At 36.9% G+C, this 22,846-nt stretch overlaps 1 protein-coding gene across 11 annotated transcripts in view; it reads left to right on the top strand.

Annotated features, from left to right (window-relative positions):
- LOC143277413 (RNA binding protein fox-1 homolog 2-like) overlaps positions 1 to 22,846 on the top strand; it is an 85,439-nt gene that overhangs the window by 57,496 nt on the left and 5,097 nt on the right. For 7 of the 11 annotated variants that reach the window (XM_076582252.1, XM_076582755.1, XM_076582913.1 and 4 more), the window contains exons 2-10: positions 2,494 to 2,724; positions 9,269 to 9,418; positions 11,471 to 11,524; positions 14,404 to 14,496; positions 17,727 to 17,787; positions 19,312 to 19,468; positions 20,707 to 20,767; positions 21,116 to 21,234; positions 21,836 to 21,905. In XM_076582252.1, the coding sequence (XP_076438367.1) occupies positions 2,494 to 2,724; positions 9,269 to 9,418; positions 11,471 to 11,524; positions 14,404 to 14,496; positions 17,727 to 17,787; positions 19,312 to 19,468; positions 20,707 to 20,767; positions 21,116 to 21,234; positions 21,836 to 21,905 (996 nt within the window). Of the gene's footprint in view, positions 1 to 1,117; positions 1,691 to 2,493; positions 2,725 to 9,268; positions 9,419 to 11,470; positions 11,525 to 14,403; positions 14,497 to 17,726; positions 17,788 to 19,311; positions 19,469 to 20,706; positions 20,768 to 21,115; positions 21,235 to 21,835; positions 21,906 to 22,846 lie in introns of those variants that run through there. The other 4 variants (XM_076582562.1, XM_076582417.1, XM_076582337.1 and 1 more) reach the window with 4 other exon arrangements.

Below are 22,846 nucleotides of genomic sequence, written 5' to 3'. Positions count from 1 at the left end.
ACCTCATTTTCTGGCTTGGCCTAATGTATTCGCAGACTGACTGGCTCTGCTGGCAGCATCTGCGGGATTCGCGTGTAATCAGCACTGGCAAGCATGCGGTGCTGTGTAATGCTTCGCTCACTGCTGGAGCCAGCTCACACGACACACCACATGCATGATACAAACTACACGCTCTGGTTGCCCATCATGGCCAGCAGAAATTTTATCGTCGGGGCTGTGCATGGGTTTGTGGGATTATGATGTTAGTTTTGCACATTTCAGCTGACAGCCCATTTCATCTGTTTGTGGCTGTTTCTGCCTGCCCTCCCCACCTCACAACCCACCCCTCCCCTTTTCTCTCCCTCACTGTGTGTGTGTGTGTGTGTGTGTGTGTGACGTATGCGTGGTTGTTTGCTTGTGTGTGTGTGTATGTTAGACAGACAAACGTTTTGCCTCTGAGAATAATCGAAAGAAAAAAACTGACATTCACAAAAACAAATGATGTATCAAACTGATTTTTGTTTAAAATTAATTTAAAATCTGTTTATTTTGGTAAACATAATGCATATATTGTGTACACGCACCTGTACAGTTTGGATAACTTATAGTATTCCTTTTAACAGTAATTGGCCAAATCTGACATGGGCTGACAGTTCTCAGAGATATTGGTTTCCAAGACAACAACGACAGATGGATCGGCGGCAAGTTGATCCAGTCAGAATGGGATTTCTCTGCGATAGTGTGGCTTTCTGGGGAAAAAAATTCTTAGTTGATCAATACGTGCATGATTGTAAAAAAAATATATTATGTGTTTTCGCCTTTGCATATACATCGTTTTAGAGAGAGAAAAAATCCGTCTTCGTACTTCCGTGGATTTGATTTCCGCACTTTGTTGTGAGTTACATTGGTCAGTGATACCAGAGCAGAATCACGTAGGGGGGCACTGTTTTCTTGAAGTTTCACTGTCCGCGCCATTGCACGAGACGCACACAGTTCGTCGGAGAGGCGACGTAGTATGGACACCGGGTAGCACAGCAGCCTTCATTCATGGCCATCTGGCAACCCGTGAAGTCAAGTTTCCACCCATCCAGGCAGATGTGAACCAGATAGGAGAAAGGAAGAGCTGGAGAGACACTTAGCCGGCTGTTGTATGCAATGTTTCAGAGCCAGTATTGATCGGCAAAGGACGTGTTCTTGGGGACTGTCGGGTTTGGGAGTGAGTGCTTCATGAGGGACTGGCTTGAATTAGCAGTGCGGGTGCCTGGAGTGACCGCCTATGGTCGTCGTTGTTCCAGTGCCCAAATACACAGCGTGCCTCAACGTAGTTTAAGAAGCGGTGTGTTCAGACAGTGTGGACACGGTCTGTGGTTTTCAGACAACATCGACTGTCAACGTGCTTGCCCATCACATGTCAGTTTATTGCCGCGATTTATGACCAGACCACTCCATACGCGCGCTGGTGCAGGGGGGACAAAATTGACATAAATGACCGTTGTCATCCAGCAGAATCAAAGACTTTCGAACATGAAAATAAACATTCCTAAACTTGCTGAATGCTAACTGGAAAACACCACGCGCAGTGTTTGAATTGTTTATAACCCATTCGCACACTTAGAGGAAAGAGGCGTCCAAAATCACAATGATAAAAACAGTGTTTGCTGCACCTCTGGCTCTGCCCCAGATCGGCCTTCAGAAAGTGTTGCTTGCCAAGGTTGGAATCTTTCATTGATGTGTCACACTTCAGACATATATCAGGACTGCTTATCTTGTTTAGCAGACTAATTAGGAAATGTGTTTTTTGTTGGCGTGGGTGTGCATGTGAGGGAGAGACATTTCGATTGCCCAGGTCCGATATAGCTGTGTGTGATAGCTCTTAGTCATAGATCATTATATATCATGTATGTGTGTGCTTGTGTGTGTGTGTGTGTAATTTCATCTGCCTTATCAGATTTCAGCTGAGAGTGCTATCCAAAATGTACTCATCTGATTCATGTAGAAGATACACACAGATGCAGTATTTTTCTTTTTCAGTTTTTGCTTGGCACAGTCATTGGTTTTGGCCAGAAAGGAAAAGTCTTATTTGACAGTCAGGATCAGACATGACACCAGAGTATGGTGCCATTTAAATGATGCAAGATATTCTCCTTTTTCTATGGTGGGTTTAGTTTCTCACATTCAAGTTTTTAAGGGCTTGCCTGTCTTGCTTTGAAAAAAAAAAATCTTTTTTTTCCTTTTCTCTGCAAAAGTGAAAGAGCACAAAGCATGGATAATAAGTAAGTTACAATTATAAAAAGACAGGATTGGAGACACTGACATACTGCTTGAAGCATTACTTCCTTTTATGAAAACTCGGGCATCAGTAAGCAGAATGTCATGATGCAGCTTGCCATTCTGATTTTACATTATGCAGCAGGATGTAACATGGCATGAATGGAATAGTTAATACATACACAACCTGAAACACTTGATTAAAATTACTTCATCATAATTATGCTTTTGTCTTCTCTTCCACAGCACGTGGTGCAGAACCAGATGACTCCTACCTACACCTACCCCCAGGCAGGTCTGGAGGAGTATCATCACCAGGTGGTGAGCCCCGTATCGGCAGGTTCCGGTGTTGGGGTAGTGGTGACCAATGTGTCTTCTGAACCCAGCACACCCGCTATCTATGCCACGCCTGCTGCTGTCACTGTCACTGCCAGTGGGGCTGTGGAGCAGCAGACGGTAAGGACCCACCCTTTCAATGTACGTCCAACTTTCTTCAATGCATGCCATCTAGATGTGCTGATGCTTCGTGGTTCTGGGCTGGCTTCTAGTAATGTCATGTGCAGGTTTCCTCTGTTTGTCTTATTCTGCCGGCTTTTGAAGCAGCATGTAGTTTTATTAGTTGCTGGTCTTATTCTGCAGTTCTTGTACCTCACAGTAGATTAGATTAAACTTTGTAGACTATTTGAAGCATTGTCAGTAGATCAGAATAATGTAATAACCACAGTTTGTGTAAATCGCTGGTGTTGAAACTACAGTAATTAGAATCACAACATGCAAGGAAAATATTGTGTTTGATCTCAGTTCTCATGTACATTTCCAAAAGTTTGTCAGTGAAGCAAACACGACTGTCTGTTAAGCTATCAGAGGTACATTTCACATCTTCAGAAATATCAAATATGATAATGTTTGTCAAATAATTATTTTGGTCAGTATTTGATAATAACACTAATACCAAGCTATAGGTCTTTTCATACTCATGAATTTGTAATTCACCAGTCATTGCATCATGAACAAGTCTGATAAATGGTAGTTTGGTGTCATATAGATATACTGTACCATGTCAAACTGATGCAAACTAGGCCAATCGGTTTGCTATGCTTTGCCAAATTTTGCGCAGCTAACAGTGAAAAGACACCCATCTTCTGGTCTGCTCTTATCCAATCAAACACCTCTAAAAGCTACAAGTCTGATAAATGGTAGTTTTGTCGCAGTTCAGGTGATTTAAGGTAATATGAGTATTAAGATTTATTAAACTCAACACTTGTTTTGCCACACCTGCAAACATTTGTCTATATCTTTGCCATTTCATTAGCAATGTCTCTTGTTCCATAACAGACCAAGCATCATTTCCAGATTCTCATTATTTTTCCTTTGGAAAGGTGACCTGTGCTTCCACAAAAGTAACCTTTCTTTTTCTTTTTTTCTTTTTTGCAGTATAGTGAACCGCTTGTAGATATGGTGTTGCTTTACTTATTAGTCTAGTTATACATCAAACATTTATGTATTGACTATTGTACTGTTCTGCAATGCATTTTTTTTCTTCTTTTCCCAGAAATGTTCAGTAAATGTTTTGTGATGTTGTGTTTACATTTCTTTGAATTGTTAGTAATTATGTCTATTTCTATCTTTTGATTTGTACATATCCGATTTAAGTTTAAAACAAAAAAGTGTTTCAGTCCTTTCATTGTTGGTTTTTTTCTACTTACATGTGTAGTCAAAGTGAATCTCTATCACCCAGTCTCAGTTGCATATATCTGTGTGTGTGTGCGTGCGTGTGTGTGTGTGTGTGTTAAACTTAAAACATGGGGTTTTCTCAACATTTTAAGTGGTACGGGAATCAAACTTGGTGGCTAGCAGGTATAAATAGGACCTTTCCAATCATCCACTTCACGTTAATGTGTTAAGAAATGTTAGAAGTGAAAGGTCAGTTGTTTTTCTATTTCAAGTATTTGGCAAAGAGTTCGTCTTGCATCCAATTTTCATCACTTCTGGTATTGAAACTGGCCATGGTAACAGCATGATCCCCAATTGAAATTCAAGCTCAGAAGTCAATTGGTCAGATTGCAGCGTATGGTGACAATACAAAAAGCTAAATCACAAAAGAGATCAGATCCTGTACAGTCTTAATCAAACATGTTCAGTAATTGGTTATGGTGTTCATAAAATCCCCACAGAGGGTCAGGAACAGTGGTCAGAACTGAAGGTCACAATGTGGCCTCATGAAAAATTTGCAGAGGTGTGATGTGTTTCACTGTTTGACAGCTTGGTTTTTCATCCAATTTTCATTAAACTTGGAACTTTGATTGGTGATGGCAGAAAATATAAATGTGTTAAAAAGTCCAGATTGGATGTCCGAGGTTATAGCCACAGCAGTGAGCAATAATGTTTCAATATGATGTGCTTTACAATTTCAGTCTCTCTCTTTTTTTTCTGCTCTGTTATTCATGTGTGTGAACCAGTGGGTATTGAATGTGAGTCTTAAAGGTGTTGCCTCTCTTGTTTTTAATTCAGAGGAATATGTGAATGTTGGACATATGTTTTGCAGTTTTTATTTACTGACACATGCACATTCACAACCATGTGTGTGCACAGAGACACACACACGCTGACTAGCTCTCTCTCCCCCTCACTCCCTCCCTCCCTCCCTCCCTCCATTCGTCCCTTACATTTATGGAGCTATTGTTGCCAAATGTCATGTGAAGTAGTCCATCTTCAACATTGATCAAGTGATTTCAGAACTCATGACATTCTTTTATTTTATTTTATTTTATTTTATTTATTTATTTTTGTTGTTGTTGTTAGTTGTTTTTTTTTTGTTGTTTTTTGTGTGTGGTGGTGGTAAGATTTTTAAGTGATGGTTTATGTGTTTCCAATATTGATGTGAGCAGTATAGTTGTTAGTCAGCAGAGAGGGTACAAAGAAGGAAATCAAATGTAGAGGATAAGTTTTCTTAAACTTTTTACATTATTTGATATCGGAAGATTCTTTAATCAGTAATTTGTCTTTCTTTCCTATACTGTTCTCTATTCCTGTTTCCCTATATCAGTATATGCCTTCATCTTATATTTTTGTGCATCTGTTTGTTTGTTGTTTTGCTGTTTATAAAATGTTCATCTGTTTGATTTCCTGATATTTTTTAGTCTACATATTTTGACGGAGACTGATTTTGTTCTTTCACTTTATCATTTTCTTTTTCTTCCATGTTATCTGTCTGTCTTGTCTTATTAAAAATGACATCACTAGTGTGGGGTTTTATTTTATTTGGTTGTTTTTGTTTCTTTGGTTGTTTTTTGTTTTTGTTTCTTTTGTTTTTGTTTGTTTTTTGTTGTTGTTTTTTTTTCAATTGTGGGATCATGTTAAATGATAGAATTAAAAGATAGAAAATATATGTACTTGACAAAAATTTGAAAAGATAAAATAAATGTTGCCATCCATGCTTTGACAGGATATATGTTGTATATTACAGGTATATTTGGAGCAGGTATGCCAGAGCATGAACATGGTTGTACTCATATTCCATATCACTTGTGTTGGGTTTTTGGTGTTGGCATAAAGTTCTCACAAAATATAAATCATATAATTTTAGATGACTGCCTCCTGTTTCCTTGTCCGTGTTTATCCGCCAATTAAAACACCCTTAATATGATAAATATCACATGTACACAAAACTTCTAAGAACTAACAGGTGAACAACAGTTTAACTGCTTTCAGGTGTTGTCTTGGCTTTTGCTAGTTTCTGTAAAATTTCATTTTGTGCTTTATGAATGTTGATGGTTTGATTCATTGGTTGGTTGTTATAAGGTCTTTTTTTGTGATTGTAATTTCAGCTTCTGTTTAATGTATGCTTTATTTTATTAAAATGATTGTAAGATAAATGGATTGTGACTGATATAAAATGCTTTATCTCCAATGTTACAAATTTAATTGTAAAAGTTAAAGAACAAGAGAAACAGTATCCAGATATTCAGATATTTCTAATAAGCATGATTTGTGTTTGTGTGTGTGTTTGTGTGTTTTCTTTGTTTTTGTCGTTTTTTAATGTATTACTATTAGCTATTTTTAACTTTATATCAAGTACTTGTACCAGTTTCGTTGCATGTGATGTACTTAACACTGTAAGGCTTCCAGATTATTTCATATATATATTATATATATATATATAAAGAGAGAGAGGATGTTAACCATCCATGAAGAGAGATGTATAGAATGAAAGGGTCAGTCACAAGATATCTGCATCTGCCATTTGATATATTGATCCACACCCAGTATTTGGGAGTGGGTAGTGACCCTGTAGCATCCTTCCTTGGGAATTCTATTACTGGGAGGGGGGAATCGATTGGGGAAGTCCAGGGTTTGCCAACATTGGTTCCAGCTCCTTGCAGGGTGCAGAATTGATGCTGGGTCATTTTTTTTCCTTGTCAGTTGAAAGTCGTTGCGTCTTGGAATTCAGTGTTTATGAAAGGACACACACACACACACACACACACACACACACACACACACACACACACACACACACACACCACTCTCTCTCTCTCTCTCTCTCTCTCTCTCTCTCTTGTCACCATTGTCATGTTTTTTTTCTGTGTTTTTTTTTTTTCTTTTTCTTTTTTTTTTCTTTTTTTTTTAAATTTATATTCCAAACATTTTATATATGAAAAGTCATTGGATAAGAACAGTCTTTCAGAGAATATTGAAGAATACCTATGCATGCACTCGCTGGAAAAAAATGGTGATGGTTTGCTTTTGCTGTTGAAGTGGTCTCCGGTGATTCTACCATTATTGTATAATTGTGAAAAGAAACCTATAGCTGCATGCATCGTCCAGTCTTTCACTATGAAGGGGCGTGTTTGGAAGTAGACTTTGTCAGCAGATTGCATGAAGTTAAGAAGGCAGCTAGTTGTTCATGGAAATTGCTGTGGTGTTATTGCTGGGTTAAAAAAATATAGTAAAAAGAGGTTTTGAGTATTTATCAGTGTTCATCACTTCATGTGTCAGAGAACATTTGCCTTCATTAAGACTTGAAAGTAATATTGTTGTTTTTTCCTCTTTTTTTTATTTTATTTTATTTTTTTACTACTATATCATACTTAAGAATAAAACTTTATTAAAAGCTGTTGAACTAAAAATACAACTGAAAAGTGGATTACTGTATGCATGTTAAATTGACATGTCTTTTTTTCACATGACTTGCCAGACTGTCTCCCAACTTAGAAAGAAAAGGAAATTGAGTGGACTCACAGTAATGAAGCTTGTTCTTGAGGTGAAAAATTAAGGCATATCACTATTTGCTGTTGGTATAGAAAGTTTCACAAGAGTTCTTCTCACCCTTGTGAAGTCCACCAATATTTTGAGCACCTTTGCTGTAATTGCATGGCTTGTTAGATGCTTTCAGTAAAAAAAAACCCAAAAAACAAAAAAAAACCCAACTCAAGCGTATGTTGTTTTTAGTGTACTTAAATTTCATTAACATATTTATCTATGCATTTATCAACAAGAATATTGCATGGTTGAATTGACCAAATGGTATAATAGTTGTTTGTTCTTATAGAGAATTGTTTGAGTGTGTGTTGAAGAGTATTTTTCCTATCACTGTGGAGAAATGTGTTATCAAATGTTGGGAAAGGAGTTCACTGATATTGTATTATGTAAACACTGATTTACTGAATTGGTATGTCCATTACCAACATTTTCATTATGATATATCTACTTGTAATGCTTTTACTTTAGTGCAAATGTGTTTTAGTTCTGTGTTACTGTTGAACAAAATTTTGTCATGTGAATTCCTAGTTTTTGAATAGTTCAAATGAAGACTTAACACTAAGAATAAGAGAAGCAAATAATCACCTGACATGTCTGCCAGTTTTCAGTTTGATGTTTGGTTTTTGCCAACTTATTGTTCCATCTTGGAGGAAAAAGTGTAAATCAAAAAGTAAGAAAAAGAAAAAAAAAAAGAACCAGAAAGAGAGAAACAATGGTTATACATGTTTTATCAGTTTTGTACATTTTGTACACTCTTTTTTCTTGTGAGTCCCATAAAAGAATAGGACTTTGTACACTTTTTTCATGGAAGTCCTGGAAAAGAACAGAATCCAGTACACTTTTTTTCATGGCAGTTCAGTAAAGAATAGGGAGGGAGTGGGGATTGGCAAACTTCAAAAGGTGGTCATCCTCGTGTCAGAGTTACACCTTTTTCTTTCTTTTTTTCTCTATGTTGGATTTTCTTTTCCATTGTAGTTTCTTGGTAGATGGAAAAAGAAGAAAGTCAGATACCTTGTGTACACCATTAATTTATCTTTGGCTTTTACAACTTGATTTGGCTTAAAAGAATTGGAAGAGAAGCTGGTTGTGTTGGAAAATAGTTCAACAGACAAGGCTGGAGATTATTTGCTTTCTTTCACTTATATTTGGTCAGGAACCTTTGTGCTCTTTTATTTTTTGATATTGTAACTTAATGGAATCTCTCATTCTTGCATTCTCCCTCTCCTCCTCCCCCCCCCCCCCCCCCCCCCCTCTCTCTCTCTCTCTCTCTCTCTCTCGCTCGCTCGCTCGCTCTCTTTCGTTGCCTCTGTCCCTCTCTCTTTTTCTGTCTCTTGCTCTCTCTCTAGCTCTTTCTTATTTTAAGATTCTGACTTGTTCTCACTTTTTCCTGTCCCTTTTCATTTGATTGTCTTGTGTGTTTGAAGTGCATGCATGCATTTTTTTTCACGGGTTTGCTTTATTGCTTAGTCTTTGTTTTGTTCCATTTTTGTTTGGTTAAGAGAGGTTATTCCTGTCATGATTTAAACAACTGGACATGCTTTAAAACTGTTTTAAGAATTCTTTTTTTTTTTTTCTTTTTCGTTACAGACAAACATTATTTTACTATTCCATTTATTTTGATTTTAGCCTGACAAACCAGTTTATTCAAAGTAAGTTGAATAGATGGCACACATTAAGTATTCTAAACATTTTTTTCCTGATTCACTTGCCCAGGAACACAACTTTTCACTCAAGTATTTCCCACTGTTTTCTTCCACAGCAGACAGACTTGCCATCAGCAGAAGGAGAAGTGCAGCCAAGCCAGACACAGCCAGTGGCTGCTGTTTCCCCAGGGACAGGTCCCAAGCGGTTACATGTTTCCAACATACCCTTCAGGTTCAGGGAAGCTGATCTGCGACAACTTCTTGGGGTAGGTGTTGAGGAATAGCTTTCATAACTTAAACAAATGTCATATTTGAACAGTGACAGTGAGATTGATCTTGTTTACATGTAAGAATCACCATTCTGGTAGGGATTTGTTGCTCAGTATGATTTATGCTTCCACTGCTGTATATTGTAATGCCCCTGACAAGGAGTAGGAAGTGAGTGTACACTGGTCAAGTCCTGTGTATGGACTGGGATTTTTACTTCCCCTCTGCTTGATCTTGATTGGTGGTCTGGATGCTAGTCATTCATATAAACTGGGGTCCCTTGTGCAGCATGCACTTAGAACACATAAAAGAACATATGGCAACAAAGGGATTGTCTCTGGCAAAATTCTGTAGAAAAATCCATTTTTGATAGTAAATCAGATACACTTGCAGACAAAAAAAATATGTATGGGGGGCACTGCAGTTGTGGTGAGCTCTCCCTGGGGAGAGCAGCCCAAAGAAATCTGTTGTGACAAAAAGTAACAGTGCAAACACAGTTCAGTTTGTTATATGTGCTGGTATGCTTTGCCGATGTATGTGGTTCATGACACCAATATATTCAGTGTACATACATGAAAAAAAAGTGAGGTGCATTACAAATCTGTATATGTACATGTTATTTTTTTTTCTTATATTTTCCTGGATCACTGTTGCAATATTTGCCTCTTCATATAATCTTCTTTCTTTCTTTATATTTGAGTTGGGATTGCATACTTTTTTTTTTTCTCCCTTATACTGAGTATATCATTTAATATCCATACAAATACATATAAACCCGTATTGCATACTTGTTTGTCCAAGAGCTCTTCAGTATTGATTTAAAGATGCTCAGTCCATCTCTGCCTCAGCAGTCACCAGGCTAACCAGGTGGGGGTGGGGGATATTTGATAATGGAATGTAAACAGCTGCAGAGTTGTGGTTATCCTGTCTGTACTGTCATCTGAACCTGATCTGCAGTCAAACAGATCATGCTACCACAGTCACACATCTAAAATAGCTGAGAGCATGAGCTGCCCATACAACATCTGTATTCTGAATGAATGAACCTCATCCTTCTGACAATGAGCACCTGTTCTGGAGATCCACATAACATCAAAAACAATCATCAGACTGTCTGAGCCTGAAACAGATCATGTAACAGAACATAACATGGCTGTAATGTCTTGTGAAATACTCAGAAAACTTGAGCAACCAAAAGCACAAAGTCATAGCGATAGTGAAACTGAACACAAAGAGGTGTGATTTGTATTTATAATGAATGTGGATTTAGTCCGGCGAGGACAAAGATTTAGCTGAATCAGATGTTCGTTTCTCATGAACATGATATGCAAATTTAATAATATAAGGAAAATAAAATTACCACAATGTGAAACCATGTCTTGTACAGGCACATGGGCACTGGATTTACATTTTGGCTGTATGTTAGGCAGCACTGTTTCACTTAAATGGTCTGACACTGTAAGATTCTGAAGATCCCCTACAATCTTGCAGCTGAAACAGCTTGTATGTTTGTACCATAAGGCCTTTCAGGTACTGATGCACACATTCTTTGCTCTCTTTTTGTCCATTTATATTTGTTGATGTTCTGTTATTTTCTGCTTTAGTTTCTTTGTATGTAGATGTTCTTAGATCTTGTTTACCATGATATCCAGGTACACAGATCTAGGCTGTTTAATTTACAGAGATGTGGTCTAACAATCAGTTGAATTCAACCAGCGACTGCCCTTCTATACATTCTGATGTCAGTGATAAAGCAAATGTTCCCAACTTTATATATATATATATATATATATATATATATATATATATATATATATATATAATTTCATTGTGACTGTCCAAGTGACAGTTGTTTTGGTGGGGGTGGGGCTGGGGGGGGGTTGTGTTGTTTTTTTGTTTTCTTTTTTTCAATTTTGTACAGTCATGTAACAATGAAATTAACAATATTCTCCTCTCTCTCCTTCCTCCCCCCCTCACTCTCTCTCTCTCTCTTTGACTTGAAATATATATATATATATATATACATATATAAATCTTAACTTGATTTTCAGCAATTTGGTGGCATTCTTGATGTGGAAATAATTTTCAATGAGAGAGGATCAAAGGTAAGTATTTGGTGTGTTCCTTGGCTTATGTCAAAGACAGAAGCAGAACAACAACAACGCACACGCACGCGCGCGCACACACACACACACACACACATACACATGCACACACACACACACACGCACACACACACACGCACACACACACTTACTCACTCACTCACTCACTCACTCACTCACTGACACATACACACACACACACACACACACACACACACATGCACACGGATGCGCATGCACACACACACACACACACGTGCACTAGCGCGTGTGAGCATACACACACACACACATATGCACTGCAAGTATTTACACTCAAATTGGTGATTTTTGCTTGATAAAGGTTTCATGGTCATGAGTTCCCTATATGTAACACCTTTATATTTTATGATTGTTCTTCTAAGATTCAAAAATAAGAATTGATGAAACAGTTTGTTGAAAAATATCAAAAAACATTAGAATTTCCCATGTTTTTTGTTGATTTCAAAAGTTCAGAAGATACAATTACAAAAGTATTGTAAATTTTGCAATATCCAGAGTAAATGATGTGAAACATTTCATTGCCAAGAAACCTTAATCAAATAAATATTGAGTTTGCATCAGCATTGTCCTTTGTTAAAAAAAAAAAAAAATGTTTTTCTGTTATTTGAAAATGCACTGTGCCAATTGTTAGTCTTGGTGACATTACCTATTATGACAGTCAATTAATTAGTATATTTATGATATTGCATTATACTGAAATATCTGCAAAGCATTTGAAAATGAAGGCCCAGATTTGTGATGATTTTATAACCAACTTGGCTTAGTTTCAGTGAACTGACACAAAAAAAAAAAAAAAAAAGTTCTTCATGCACTTAGCAAAACTGACATGACAGGCTGTTTTGTCATGTGTCACTCTGTGTATAAACAACCATTAGTAGCAAGCTGTCGAAGAGATCCAAGCACTCATTTAAACATGGAAGCAGATTTTCTTAATTGCATGCTGTCAGGTTCTTTTATTTCATTTGGATTTAAGGTTACCGGTGGTAAATACTCTGTATATTTTGATTTATGAAACATGGCTTTCAAATGAAATGTTTCAAAACTCTTATTTCCCAAGTGGCAGCCTTATTCAGCAATAATTTCAGCCTGAATCGTCACACTATGAGAACAATTTACTACTTCATCCATGTGGAGATTGCTACACAAAGGGAGAGAGTAGGGATGGAGCTTACTTTGAGACTGCTAAGGGCTGCATAAATTTGGGCTGACAGGAAAATAGTAACTGAACTGAACATGATGTGAATCTTACTCTTAATCAGTACATTGTTTATCTTTTTTGTTGCTGTTGTTGAAGAAATTGCAGATGTTTCAGTAAACATAATTATGTATGTTGAGTATTTTATAAAACTGTTGTTGTTTTTTTAGTTTGCTGTTTATAGAGCAGGTTTTCATTTCACAATGAATACAAACATGCATGCACCCACCCACCCCATACACATATATTCATTTACATATACAGTCGTATTCATGATTGCATATATACACATGTTTGGTGTCATATACTGTACCATGACAAACTGATGCAAACTAGGCCTATGGTTTGCTCTGCACCACCAAACATGGAGTATAATACAAACTCCTCCAATTGAATCCCTTTTCACTTTTGTACATGTGCGTTAATTCACATGAACACTTACATGTATGTTTACACTTATGTGTTCTGTACTTCTTAATGTTGTTACAATTAATTATTGCCATTTGATGAGCAAGATTTATTGCTGTAGTTGTATATTTTGTATATGAATTATTGTTATGTTTATTTGTCAGTCTTCCTCTTTGTAATGGAATGGCAGACAAAGTTGTTTGTGGTCCCTTCCTGGCCCTAAGTGGTGATGTAGCTATCCGCTCAACATGTGTCCTCAGTATGTGTTCAGAGTGGGCAACTGAAGTACATGGAATGTGCCTTGGCATTCAGTGTCTGTTGTTTGACTTGTGGACCATGTTTTTCTTCATTGCATCAATATAGCACCGTATCTTTCTGCTGTCTGTGCCTCCTGAACAGGTTTTGTGCATCGTCAGATGATCCATGATGACCGAGTGTGTCATGTCCGCATGCCATCAGAGTACTGTTTTGTGTCTGCCTAGTGTTGACGCCCATGTGGGATTCATCATGAGGGTCCAAGCTTTATTATGGTGTCTGTGCATTCCGCTCTTCCGGCTAATCCAGGTCTTTGCTCTTCCCACCCCGCAAAAGAGGATGGCTTGCTGCATTTCACAACTTATATGCTACATCTTTGTCACTTATACACTTTCGGTCCTAGTGTGTAGTCATCCCTTCCCATCTGTAGGGAAGGGTAATTAGCAGTGTACACTTTTTTATGTAAACAGATTGGTTGAATAAAAACTACACTGCAGAATTAATACACATCTGAAACTAAAAGCTGTCACTGTTATCACTGACAAGCTAATTGATGACAGCAAGATTTTAACTTATTGCTCTACTTTGAATCAAGTTTTAAACATGCAGCCTTTCCAACCCCATGTAACACATTCGTCCTTTTGTCCCTAGTCTTCATCCTGATGCTTATATGGATATACAGTCTTGGTTTCCTGGTTCTAGAACCTTCTGTTTCTGTCTCAGTATTGTTTGTGTACAAATATGAAAACACTATTGGAACATAGTGCACATCCTGTCCAAAGGAACTGATGTGACTTTAGATGAGAAATAAAAATCTTTCATTCAAACAGACATTTGATAGTTGTTGAATAAGCCTCACATTTAATTACTGCATGATTGTGAACCTGATGAAATCATGAAATGAAAAAAAAAATTGTGATATGATTTATGTTGATTTGCACGATTTAATGCATGCTCCTTATTTTCCTTGTGCATGCAGGGATTCGGTTTCGTAACTTTCGCAAATAGTGCGGATGCTGACCGAGCACGAGAGAAATTGAACGGCACGGTGGTTGAGGGACGAAAAATTGAGGTGCCTGCATGATTATTTACTATGTGTGGTAGCATTACCTAAGATAGGGCAAAGTACTGTTTGAATTGTAAGTGTGATCTGTGGAGTATGAAGAAATGCCTGCTCATTGTTTGTGCTCAGTGTGATTGAATGTGTTCCTTTCTTTTGTGAAATGTTGGTGATTTTTGTTTGTGTGTGTGTATGTGTGCAGTCATCAGTCTAATTTCAATTTGTTTATTTTTTTTAATGCTGTCAAGGAAAGGTAGAGTAAACCAAAAGTGATTCATCCTTTTAGAACCCAGTGTTTGCAGTCTGGCAGTTTGTTGGAAGTTCTTATTAAATGCACGCAGTGAGTTATCTGGTACTTTTGCCTCATATGTGCATTGTATGTACATGTTTTTGGCATTTCTTGATGCTGTCCTTTCAGTTGTATTGATATTGTTAGTAGTATGTTAGTATTTTGCAAGTTATTTTGAAAGTGTTAATTTGAAACTTCTTAATTTGAACACTGTTAGCCACATGGAAGGCCGAGAAGTCGCAGAACCTAAGAGTGAGTCATATTTGAGAGGAAGTCTGAACTAGTAGGTGGGTGGAAATGAAATTTAAACTTACACAACAGCATTCAGAACAAAACAAAGTCATCCTTAGTGCTTCTTATATAACATATATTTGAAGACCCCGATATGTACCTGCAAGTTGCACAGTGGTTTGTGGACGTCCCTCAGTTATGGTGTTCTTTCAACTGTGTCAGTAAGCATGAAACCAAATACGAGTTCAGCCACAGTAAATTATATTTTTTATGTCTTCTTACAACACTTTTGGAAGGGGGGGGGGGGAGACTTAATACTATACCTACAATTTTTTTTAATGCTGATCAATAATGCAGAAGTAAAATGTTCCAAGATCAGTCAAGGTTGATACTGAAGAGTCTTCAAAGACAAATCTGAACAAGTTGACTGATTGCACTGGATCTTCTTGAAAGGACCAACAGCCCAGAAAGTTTCCTCTTTATTCAACATAAATAAGATTTCCTTTCAAATGCACACGCATGAAAGTTGATGTGGTGAAAATTACTTTCAAAGCATGGTGGAGCAGAATATTACAGACTAAGAAACGATGATGAATGAATAAAAAAAAAATATATATATATATATAAATTAATAGAGCAAAGATATCTGGGAAGAGTTTCATAATCCCCCCACACTTTACTATTTTCCAAATAAATTAATGAGCAAAGATGTCTGGGAAGAGTTTAATAGTCCCCCCCACGCTTTCCTATTTTCCTTTTATTTATAGAGTTTTCTATAAATGAATAAAAAAAATAAATTTTTTAAATTGTTTTGAAGAGAAACTATATTTCTTTTTTAATATCTTAAAAATTGTTGGGGGGTTTTGTTGTTTTTTGGGGGGGGTTTTGGGTTTTTTTTAATTAGGTACATACCACACTATAACTCGCAGACTTTTTCAGGGGTCTGATTCCTGTCTTGTAGAAACTACTGCCCAAATTTATTCAGATTATGAATTTATTTTACCATTTATCGCTTATTATTCAAGTCTCAGAAGAGAAATACTCATTAGAAAAAATATGTAGTTGATGTCCAGTTAAGTGGCATAACACTTCAGAAGAACAATCAACAATTATTACCAGCACAGTGTCTTCAAAGGCAGTTGACAATGTTTATTCATGTTTTGGAATTTGAATTACAGTTGAATACATTGTCTGGAAATTCTGAAAAGAGCATAGCACTTACTTATATATTTTTCACACAAACATTAATGGCAGATTGTACACATAGGAATACACTCAGCTTCCACACACCTAACCTTACATTCTAATCCTTGCCCTTGCAATGCATACGTGCTGAGTAAATACTTATGAAATTTGCATTTTAATTGGTGTGTGTTTGTGGTGTGAGTGTGTGTGTGTATGTGCATGAGTGTGCCTTTGAATATTATTAATTCTCATCATGTCAGTACTGTTTAATTATGACATCAGCAAATTGTGTAACATCATCTTCTGTTCAAAATGAGTGTGTGAGGTCAGTATAGAGCAGTCATGAACACTAATAAATTTGTTCCACTATATAGAGATACTGCTGAATTAAGCTATGTTTATGTGATATACAACTGAATAGTCATGTAAACCTTTGAAATTTATGCACTTTGATACTATTAATCTTAAATTTCCTGTTCAAAGAGAGGATTTCTAACAGAATGTTCATTTATTGACAATGGAAAGCATGGCATTAATGTTACTCTGAATTGTGCAAGTAAAACCAAAGCACTACACTTATGATGTTTCTTTTATGAAATGGCAACTGTGGTTGGTTTTAGAAATTGCTTTAAAGAATTTAATGAAGTTGTTTTTAAAGAAATTCTCACTCACAATTTTAAATCCATTCTCTGTACTCGCAGATTTTAACTTAAAAGTGCTCTTTAAGCACATAGAAACAAAAACAAAAGTGATCAGATCATGGTCAGACCAGGTAAAGTGATGGCTAGCTTTGGTTTTACTTCCGTTCATGATTATTTAGCACAGTGGACCAGAAACTTTTCTTTTTTTTTAACGATAGATGTTAACTTGTTACACTTACAGTGTGCTGTTTATATAAGTTAATACAAAATTTCTTATTAATGTTGGTATTGTACTTAACTATTTTGTTCTGTGTCAGTAAAAATGACTTATTTTACAAACGCTAGATGAGGGGAGTATAATATTCCAAATCATATTTTCTTCATTTTACCAAATGATAGGAAACATTTAAAGGAAATATACAAGAGTCATACATGGTACTTTGTTTTATTTATGATTTATTTATTTTTAATTCACCAGCATGTTTTCTTTCCCCATTTCTAGAAATCTTGCTTCATGGTATTGTTTTTTAGAAGACCACAGTTTATAAGACAAATTGATATATAACTGAAACGACAAAGATCGCAATGAATTGATGACCTGGAAAAGTAGTTGTTGAAAAAGCATTTGAATTCTTTCTATTCAACAGAAGATTAGTGACTGAGGTTGTGTTTTTTTGGCTTTGTTTTTGTTTTGTTTTGTTTTTTGTTTTTTACTGGCGACTGGTTTAGAAACTTTTTTTTTTTTAAACAATCAGTAAAGTGGGGGAAAGTCAAAACAAGCTGGTGCTGGTCCACTTTAATTGTGCATTTGCTGCTGCTTAGTCAGAATGGAATATGTAGGCATGTTTTCATGTAATTCATGACTTCCAAACTGAAATGTAAAATGATGATTCTAGGTAAACAATGCCACTGCTCGTGTTATGACCAAAAAAGCGACTGCACCCACAATTCCCAATGGTAAGCGACCATACTTATGGTTGGGTTAACAGATAGGATCATGATATACAGCAGGTTCTCATTCACCTGCAACTTGGTAGTAAGGAAAATGTATAGCCTGGTGTGTCGGATGGTGGGAAATGAGTAGTGTTGCACTGTTCACTTTGGTATGTTGCATGTATATAAGACAGTGTGCTGGAGGAATTTTGTTCTTCAGGGTAGCCAGTTGGCTGTTAAGGTGTTTCCATTTTTTAACTTGAATGCCTGCTCATGTGCATTTATTCAAGAACTGCATGCTGTATTTCATGAACCTATCTGCAATTGTTCATAACATTCACAGTTTGAACCAGTCTACACAACTGTCTGCCTGTACCATAAATGAATTTAAATTTGAAATACTGATCATTCCAGAAAAAAGTTAGATTTTATGAAGTGCCATCTGTGCAGTTATTTTATGTTTTTGTATTGGTTGGTTAGAAGGTTGTAAGGAAGGGCTGGAGAGTTAATTAACGTAAAAATAGGCTTCTTGAAAAATTAAAAAATTTAAAATTAAAAAAAAATTCCCAAATGTTCTTTCTTGTCTCAGTCCTTTCCCTCCCTCACACTCTTGAGCATTAAAATAAATATTTACCTAATTAATTTTGTATGTGTATGAACCCTCTTTATTAATCACAATTATATGATCTTTTGTTATTCTGCTAATGTGTGTTTCACTTCAAGATTTGAAGTAAATAAAATAAAAATTGTTAAACTGATGTTTATTGACCCTTTTCTTTGATGACTCGGATTATTCACTCAAATGATTTACAAAGAATAATACCTACCTGGAGCATTCAGACGATAGCTATGATGTCTAGTATTTGTTTGATAATGTAGTTTTCTTTTATATGAATGAACCTCTTGGCATGCTTTGTGGAAGATTGTGTGTGACTGAATGGTTGTCTTGTGTACGGTGAAGGTTACTTCAAGTCCCCATCATCCATTTTTGGTAGAATGCCGTTAACAAAATTCCTGCCATGATTTTTTTTTCCAAGCTATTTGAATGATCTGGCAAATGTGGCATGGTCTTGGTGAAAGGAATTGACCTTCCCCCCTTCCAATTTTTCCTTTTCTTCTGCCATGGCAGGTATAAAGTATGCAAGTTGCATTGGGCATCCAGCTGAGTTTGACATAACCTTTTGAACACATGATACCCTTTTGAAAGAACAGTGGTGGTGGGGTCACTGCTTACCTTTGTATAAAATGCCTTCCCAGTCTACTGTAGTATAAGCTGCTGAATGCACTACATGATTCACTGTGTTGACCAGAGTGAGCTTGTTGTATTTGATATTAACCTGTCTTGAAGGTAGAAGCACGGAGCTATGAAGTTTAAAGTCACCCCTAAGGTTTTTTGGAATGTGCCCCCTTCTGAATGTGAATGACCGACTACTTATTGTAGAAAAGCACCTACCTTGCAAGAGGGGAGAGAAAGAAAATGAATGAAGTTTGCTGTGCAGTACATGTCTGTTGTTGTCACTGTCATAACTGGCCATGCACTGTATTCAGCTGCTGCATTACGTGGGGTGGCACTGACGCGTGGAAGAGCAGCAGCAGCAGTGGCTGCAAGAGGAGCATATGTGTCTGCTGCTGCAGCTGCAGCAGCCGCATTGAGACACCCCACTGCACTTACTGCTGCACCAGCTGCTGCTATTCCTTACTCCCCGTAAGTATTTCACTGAACAAGCTTTGACATGACACTAAAGACAAAACATAATTCATGTCTTTTCTGTGTACACATTGTCACTTTCAACTTCCTGTTCTCTTGCTCTTTGTGGTTTATACCATTTTATTAATAGGATGTGCACCAAATGAATGGGGATTAGAAATGGATGTCATATTATTACTAATACTAACAATAATAATTATGGAAATTTATATAGCATCTTTCAACACTCTATGCGGTTTACAGTAATTGTGCAAAAAGTAACGCCAGAGAAACACACAATTCAAGATTCACACATGCATGCGCGTGCACACACACGCACATGCACATGCATATACACGAACACACATACACACTCTCACACAACACACACACACACACAACACACCCATACACACAGTTAACCGCACTCATGTTCTCTCCCACCTCACCCACACAGTTAGAATTATATAATCAATCTAGATGGAAACAGTATGTTCTGAAATGGTAGGATAGGTCAGCCCGTTCAATGCCAAAGAATTTTGCACATTAATAAGAAAGTGATCTCCCATTGCCAGGAAATTCAGGGGTAATTAATTTCAAACAAAACTAGAAGATACAGAATGAAAGTAAGCATTTTTGTGAAGGAAAATGAATGTGAATTCTAAATCCGGGCTTTCCTGTTTATTTAGAATATAGATAACTTTTCAGGCATTCCAAAGTGAAGATGATAATTATTATGCTTTTTTTTTTTAAAAAGCCTATTTCCACCTCCACAGAATAACACCCAAAAAGAAAACTTGTCTTGATTGTGTGTATATCAGTGCATATCATAGGCTGTAAAAACAAAATGACCACATTCTCGTACTTTAATCAAGAAAAAGGTGAGGGTTTTTTTTGTTTTGTTTTATTTTATTTTGTTTTTTGGCTGCCCCATTCATCTGCACCGTTTCAGTGACATTACTCTCATGCTGCTCATTCCAAGTCCCTCATACTCAGCCACACCTGGATATATCCATCACAGTCCCATTGTCGTCAGTCCACAGGGTACAATTTATATTAGGTCACCATGAGGTCCTTATCACAGCATTTCCTGTTGAACTTTCTATGAAAACACAGCAAAATCAATGTGAGGAGTATTTGTTATTGACTGTATCTTTTACAAGAAACTTAACTTTATGCAAGACACCTATATCTGAGTTCTGGGATACTTTATTTTGATCTGAGATAGATTTTTTTTTTTCTTTCTGTTGTAATAGGGGAGTGTATCAGGATCCACTCTTGGCAACTTACACAGCTGATGGAGGAGTGAGATATCAGGTATGTGTTGGTCACTTATTGACAAATTGTGTCATTTTACTTCAAGTTTGTCCCACCCCCTCTCTCTCTCTCTCTCTGTATATATATATATATGTGTGTGTGTGTGTGTGTGTGCATTCTCCTACTTATGTTTAGCCGTTACTTACACTACTGCTGTCTGACTCTAGTAAAAAGTAGCATTACTACTTTTCTCACTAAGCTGTTACTTATACTATTGTAGCAGCATGTTGAAACAACTTTAATTACTATCAGTACAACTAGAATTATGAGTAATGTTGTAAGAAACAAAAGAAGAGTGAATGTTGCAGTGTGTTAAATATGACTGAGCAGTTCTGTATGTCTCTCCAGTTGGTGGCAACAACACAGCCCTACCCTGCAGCTGCAGGCTACGCCCCTGCTGCAGCAGCCGCTCGCTATGCAATACCTGCTGCTGCAGTGGCTTCCCCATCACCCTATGCACCAGCAGCGTATGTACCAGATCCTCTGTTACTTTTGTAATGCTGCATGTCGGTGAAGTGGCGGAGGGAAAGTAGAAATGGTGGAAAGAGAAATGACAGAGGAAAGTAATGGCAGTCAAAAATGTTCCATATAGGGGCTCTTTTTTCCCCTAACATTAAACTGATTGTATTTGCAACACTATATATGTTTCAGTAATATGTTAATGTTTCAGTGATGCCCGGCTTTCATAACCATGTGGTTTTTATTGTGCTACTTGACCGATGTGTAAATGGTGTATTTTGATCCTTGTGATTTGTTGAATGGTAATTCTTCAGGTCAGGCGTAAGTGTAACTTGCATCCCACGAAAATGAGAGAGACACTTCATCTGTTCATTGTTCATTAACTCTGTATGAGCCATGCCCCCTTGATACACCCAGCTGATACATTTGTGTAATATTAGCTTTCTTTCCTTTTCTTTGACAAAAAATAATTAGCTCCATTAAGATGTGTGTACTGAAGAACATAAAATCATTAAGTTCTGTTAATGCCTTTTCTGTCCTGTCATTTTGATATCTATGTATGGTTGTACTTTTATTTTCTTTCTTTTTTCTGTTTTTTCCTTTATTCAGCATTGCCGGCCGAGAATATGCTGCTGAAACTTACATTGGACACAGTATTGGGCCAGTCCCTGGCTACGGGGTATGAATTTATAGCATGACAGTTGATTGTGCCATCTCTTTTCCTGCTCAGCAGGGCTGCTACCTTCATTCCACTATTTATGCTTTATTAATAGAAAGAAATACGGTGTAGATGACAGTTGCGGTTTTGATTGAAATGACGAAGGGAAATCAAATTTGGCTGGTTATTGTCTGTTTCTGCTTGTGCTGAAGTTTTAGAAGCAACAGTGCAACAGTTAAAAGGGCATGAAAAGGGATAGGATGAATTGCATTAAATGTTTTCTTTGAGGTGTGCTGTGGTTGTGGGGAGGGATGTGCGCATGAGTATGAGTGTTTGTTATACCTTAACTGGTTCAAAACGGTATCTGTTATGAATTTGTTTTAGTGGGAGTTCTATTTTTCACATGCTCTTTATCAATGCACATGATCATTATCATTATTATGATAATTATCACTATCATAGTTTCATATGGAAATATTTTTTCAGGCAGAAACCACAGCTCTCAAATGCTTTATAAAAACTGACAACCAAGATTATTGTGTCTGATCTACCATCTCTGGATGAATTGTACAAACTTAAGCAGCTGTCCATAGAAGCGGAGTCAGTCAGTCAGGATGGTATATAATGTCCAGCTTTCAGAATATAGGAGTTGTTTGTACAGAAGTACTGGAACAAAAACACATTGTTTTACCAATAGTTTCTTCCCAAGAGCAGTCATTTCCTTGTCTCTTGAACCAACTCATAAAGTGAACAAGATAATCGTACAAAAGAGCATGAGTGTTGGTGTTCTGTATGTTTGTGTGTATGTATGTGTCATGCATATGCACTAATATATGCATAAATGTCTAACCGAATTCCTGCTGTATCTGTGTTTCACATGATTTTCAATTGATGTGTGTACTTTTTTTATGCCCCCCATTCTCCCTTTTGACCCTGGTACACTTTAAGATAAAGACCACTTC

This window comes from Babylonia areolata, chromosome 1 (assembly GCF_041734735.1).
Source record: "Babylonia areolata isolate BAREFJ2019XMU chromosome 1, ASM4173473v1, whole genome shotgun sequence".
Lineage (NCBI taxonomy): Eukaryota > Metazoa > Mollusca > Gastropoda > Neogastropoda > Buccinidae > Babylonia > Babylonia areolata.
This window is presented reverse-complemented; position numbering and strand designations above follow the sequence as displayed.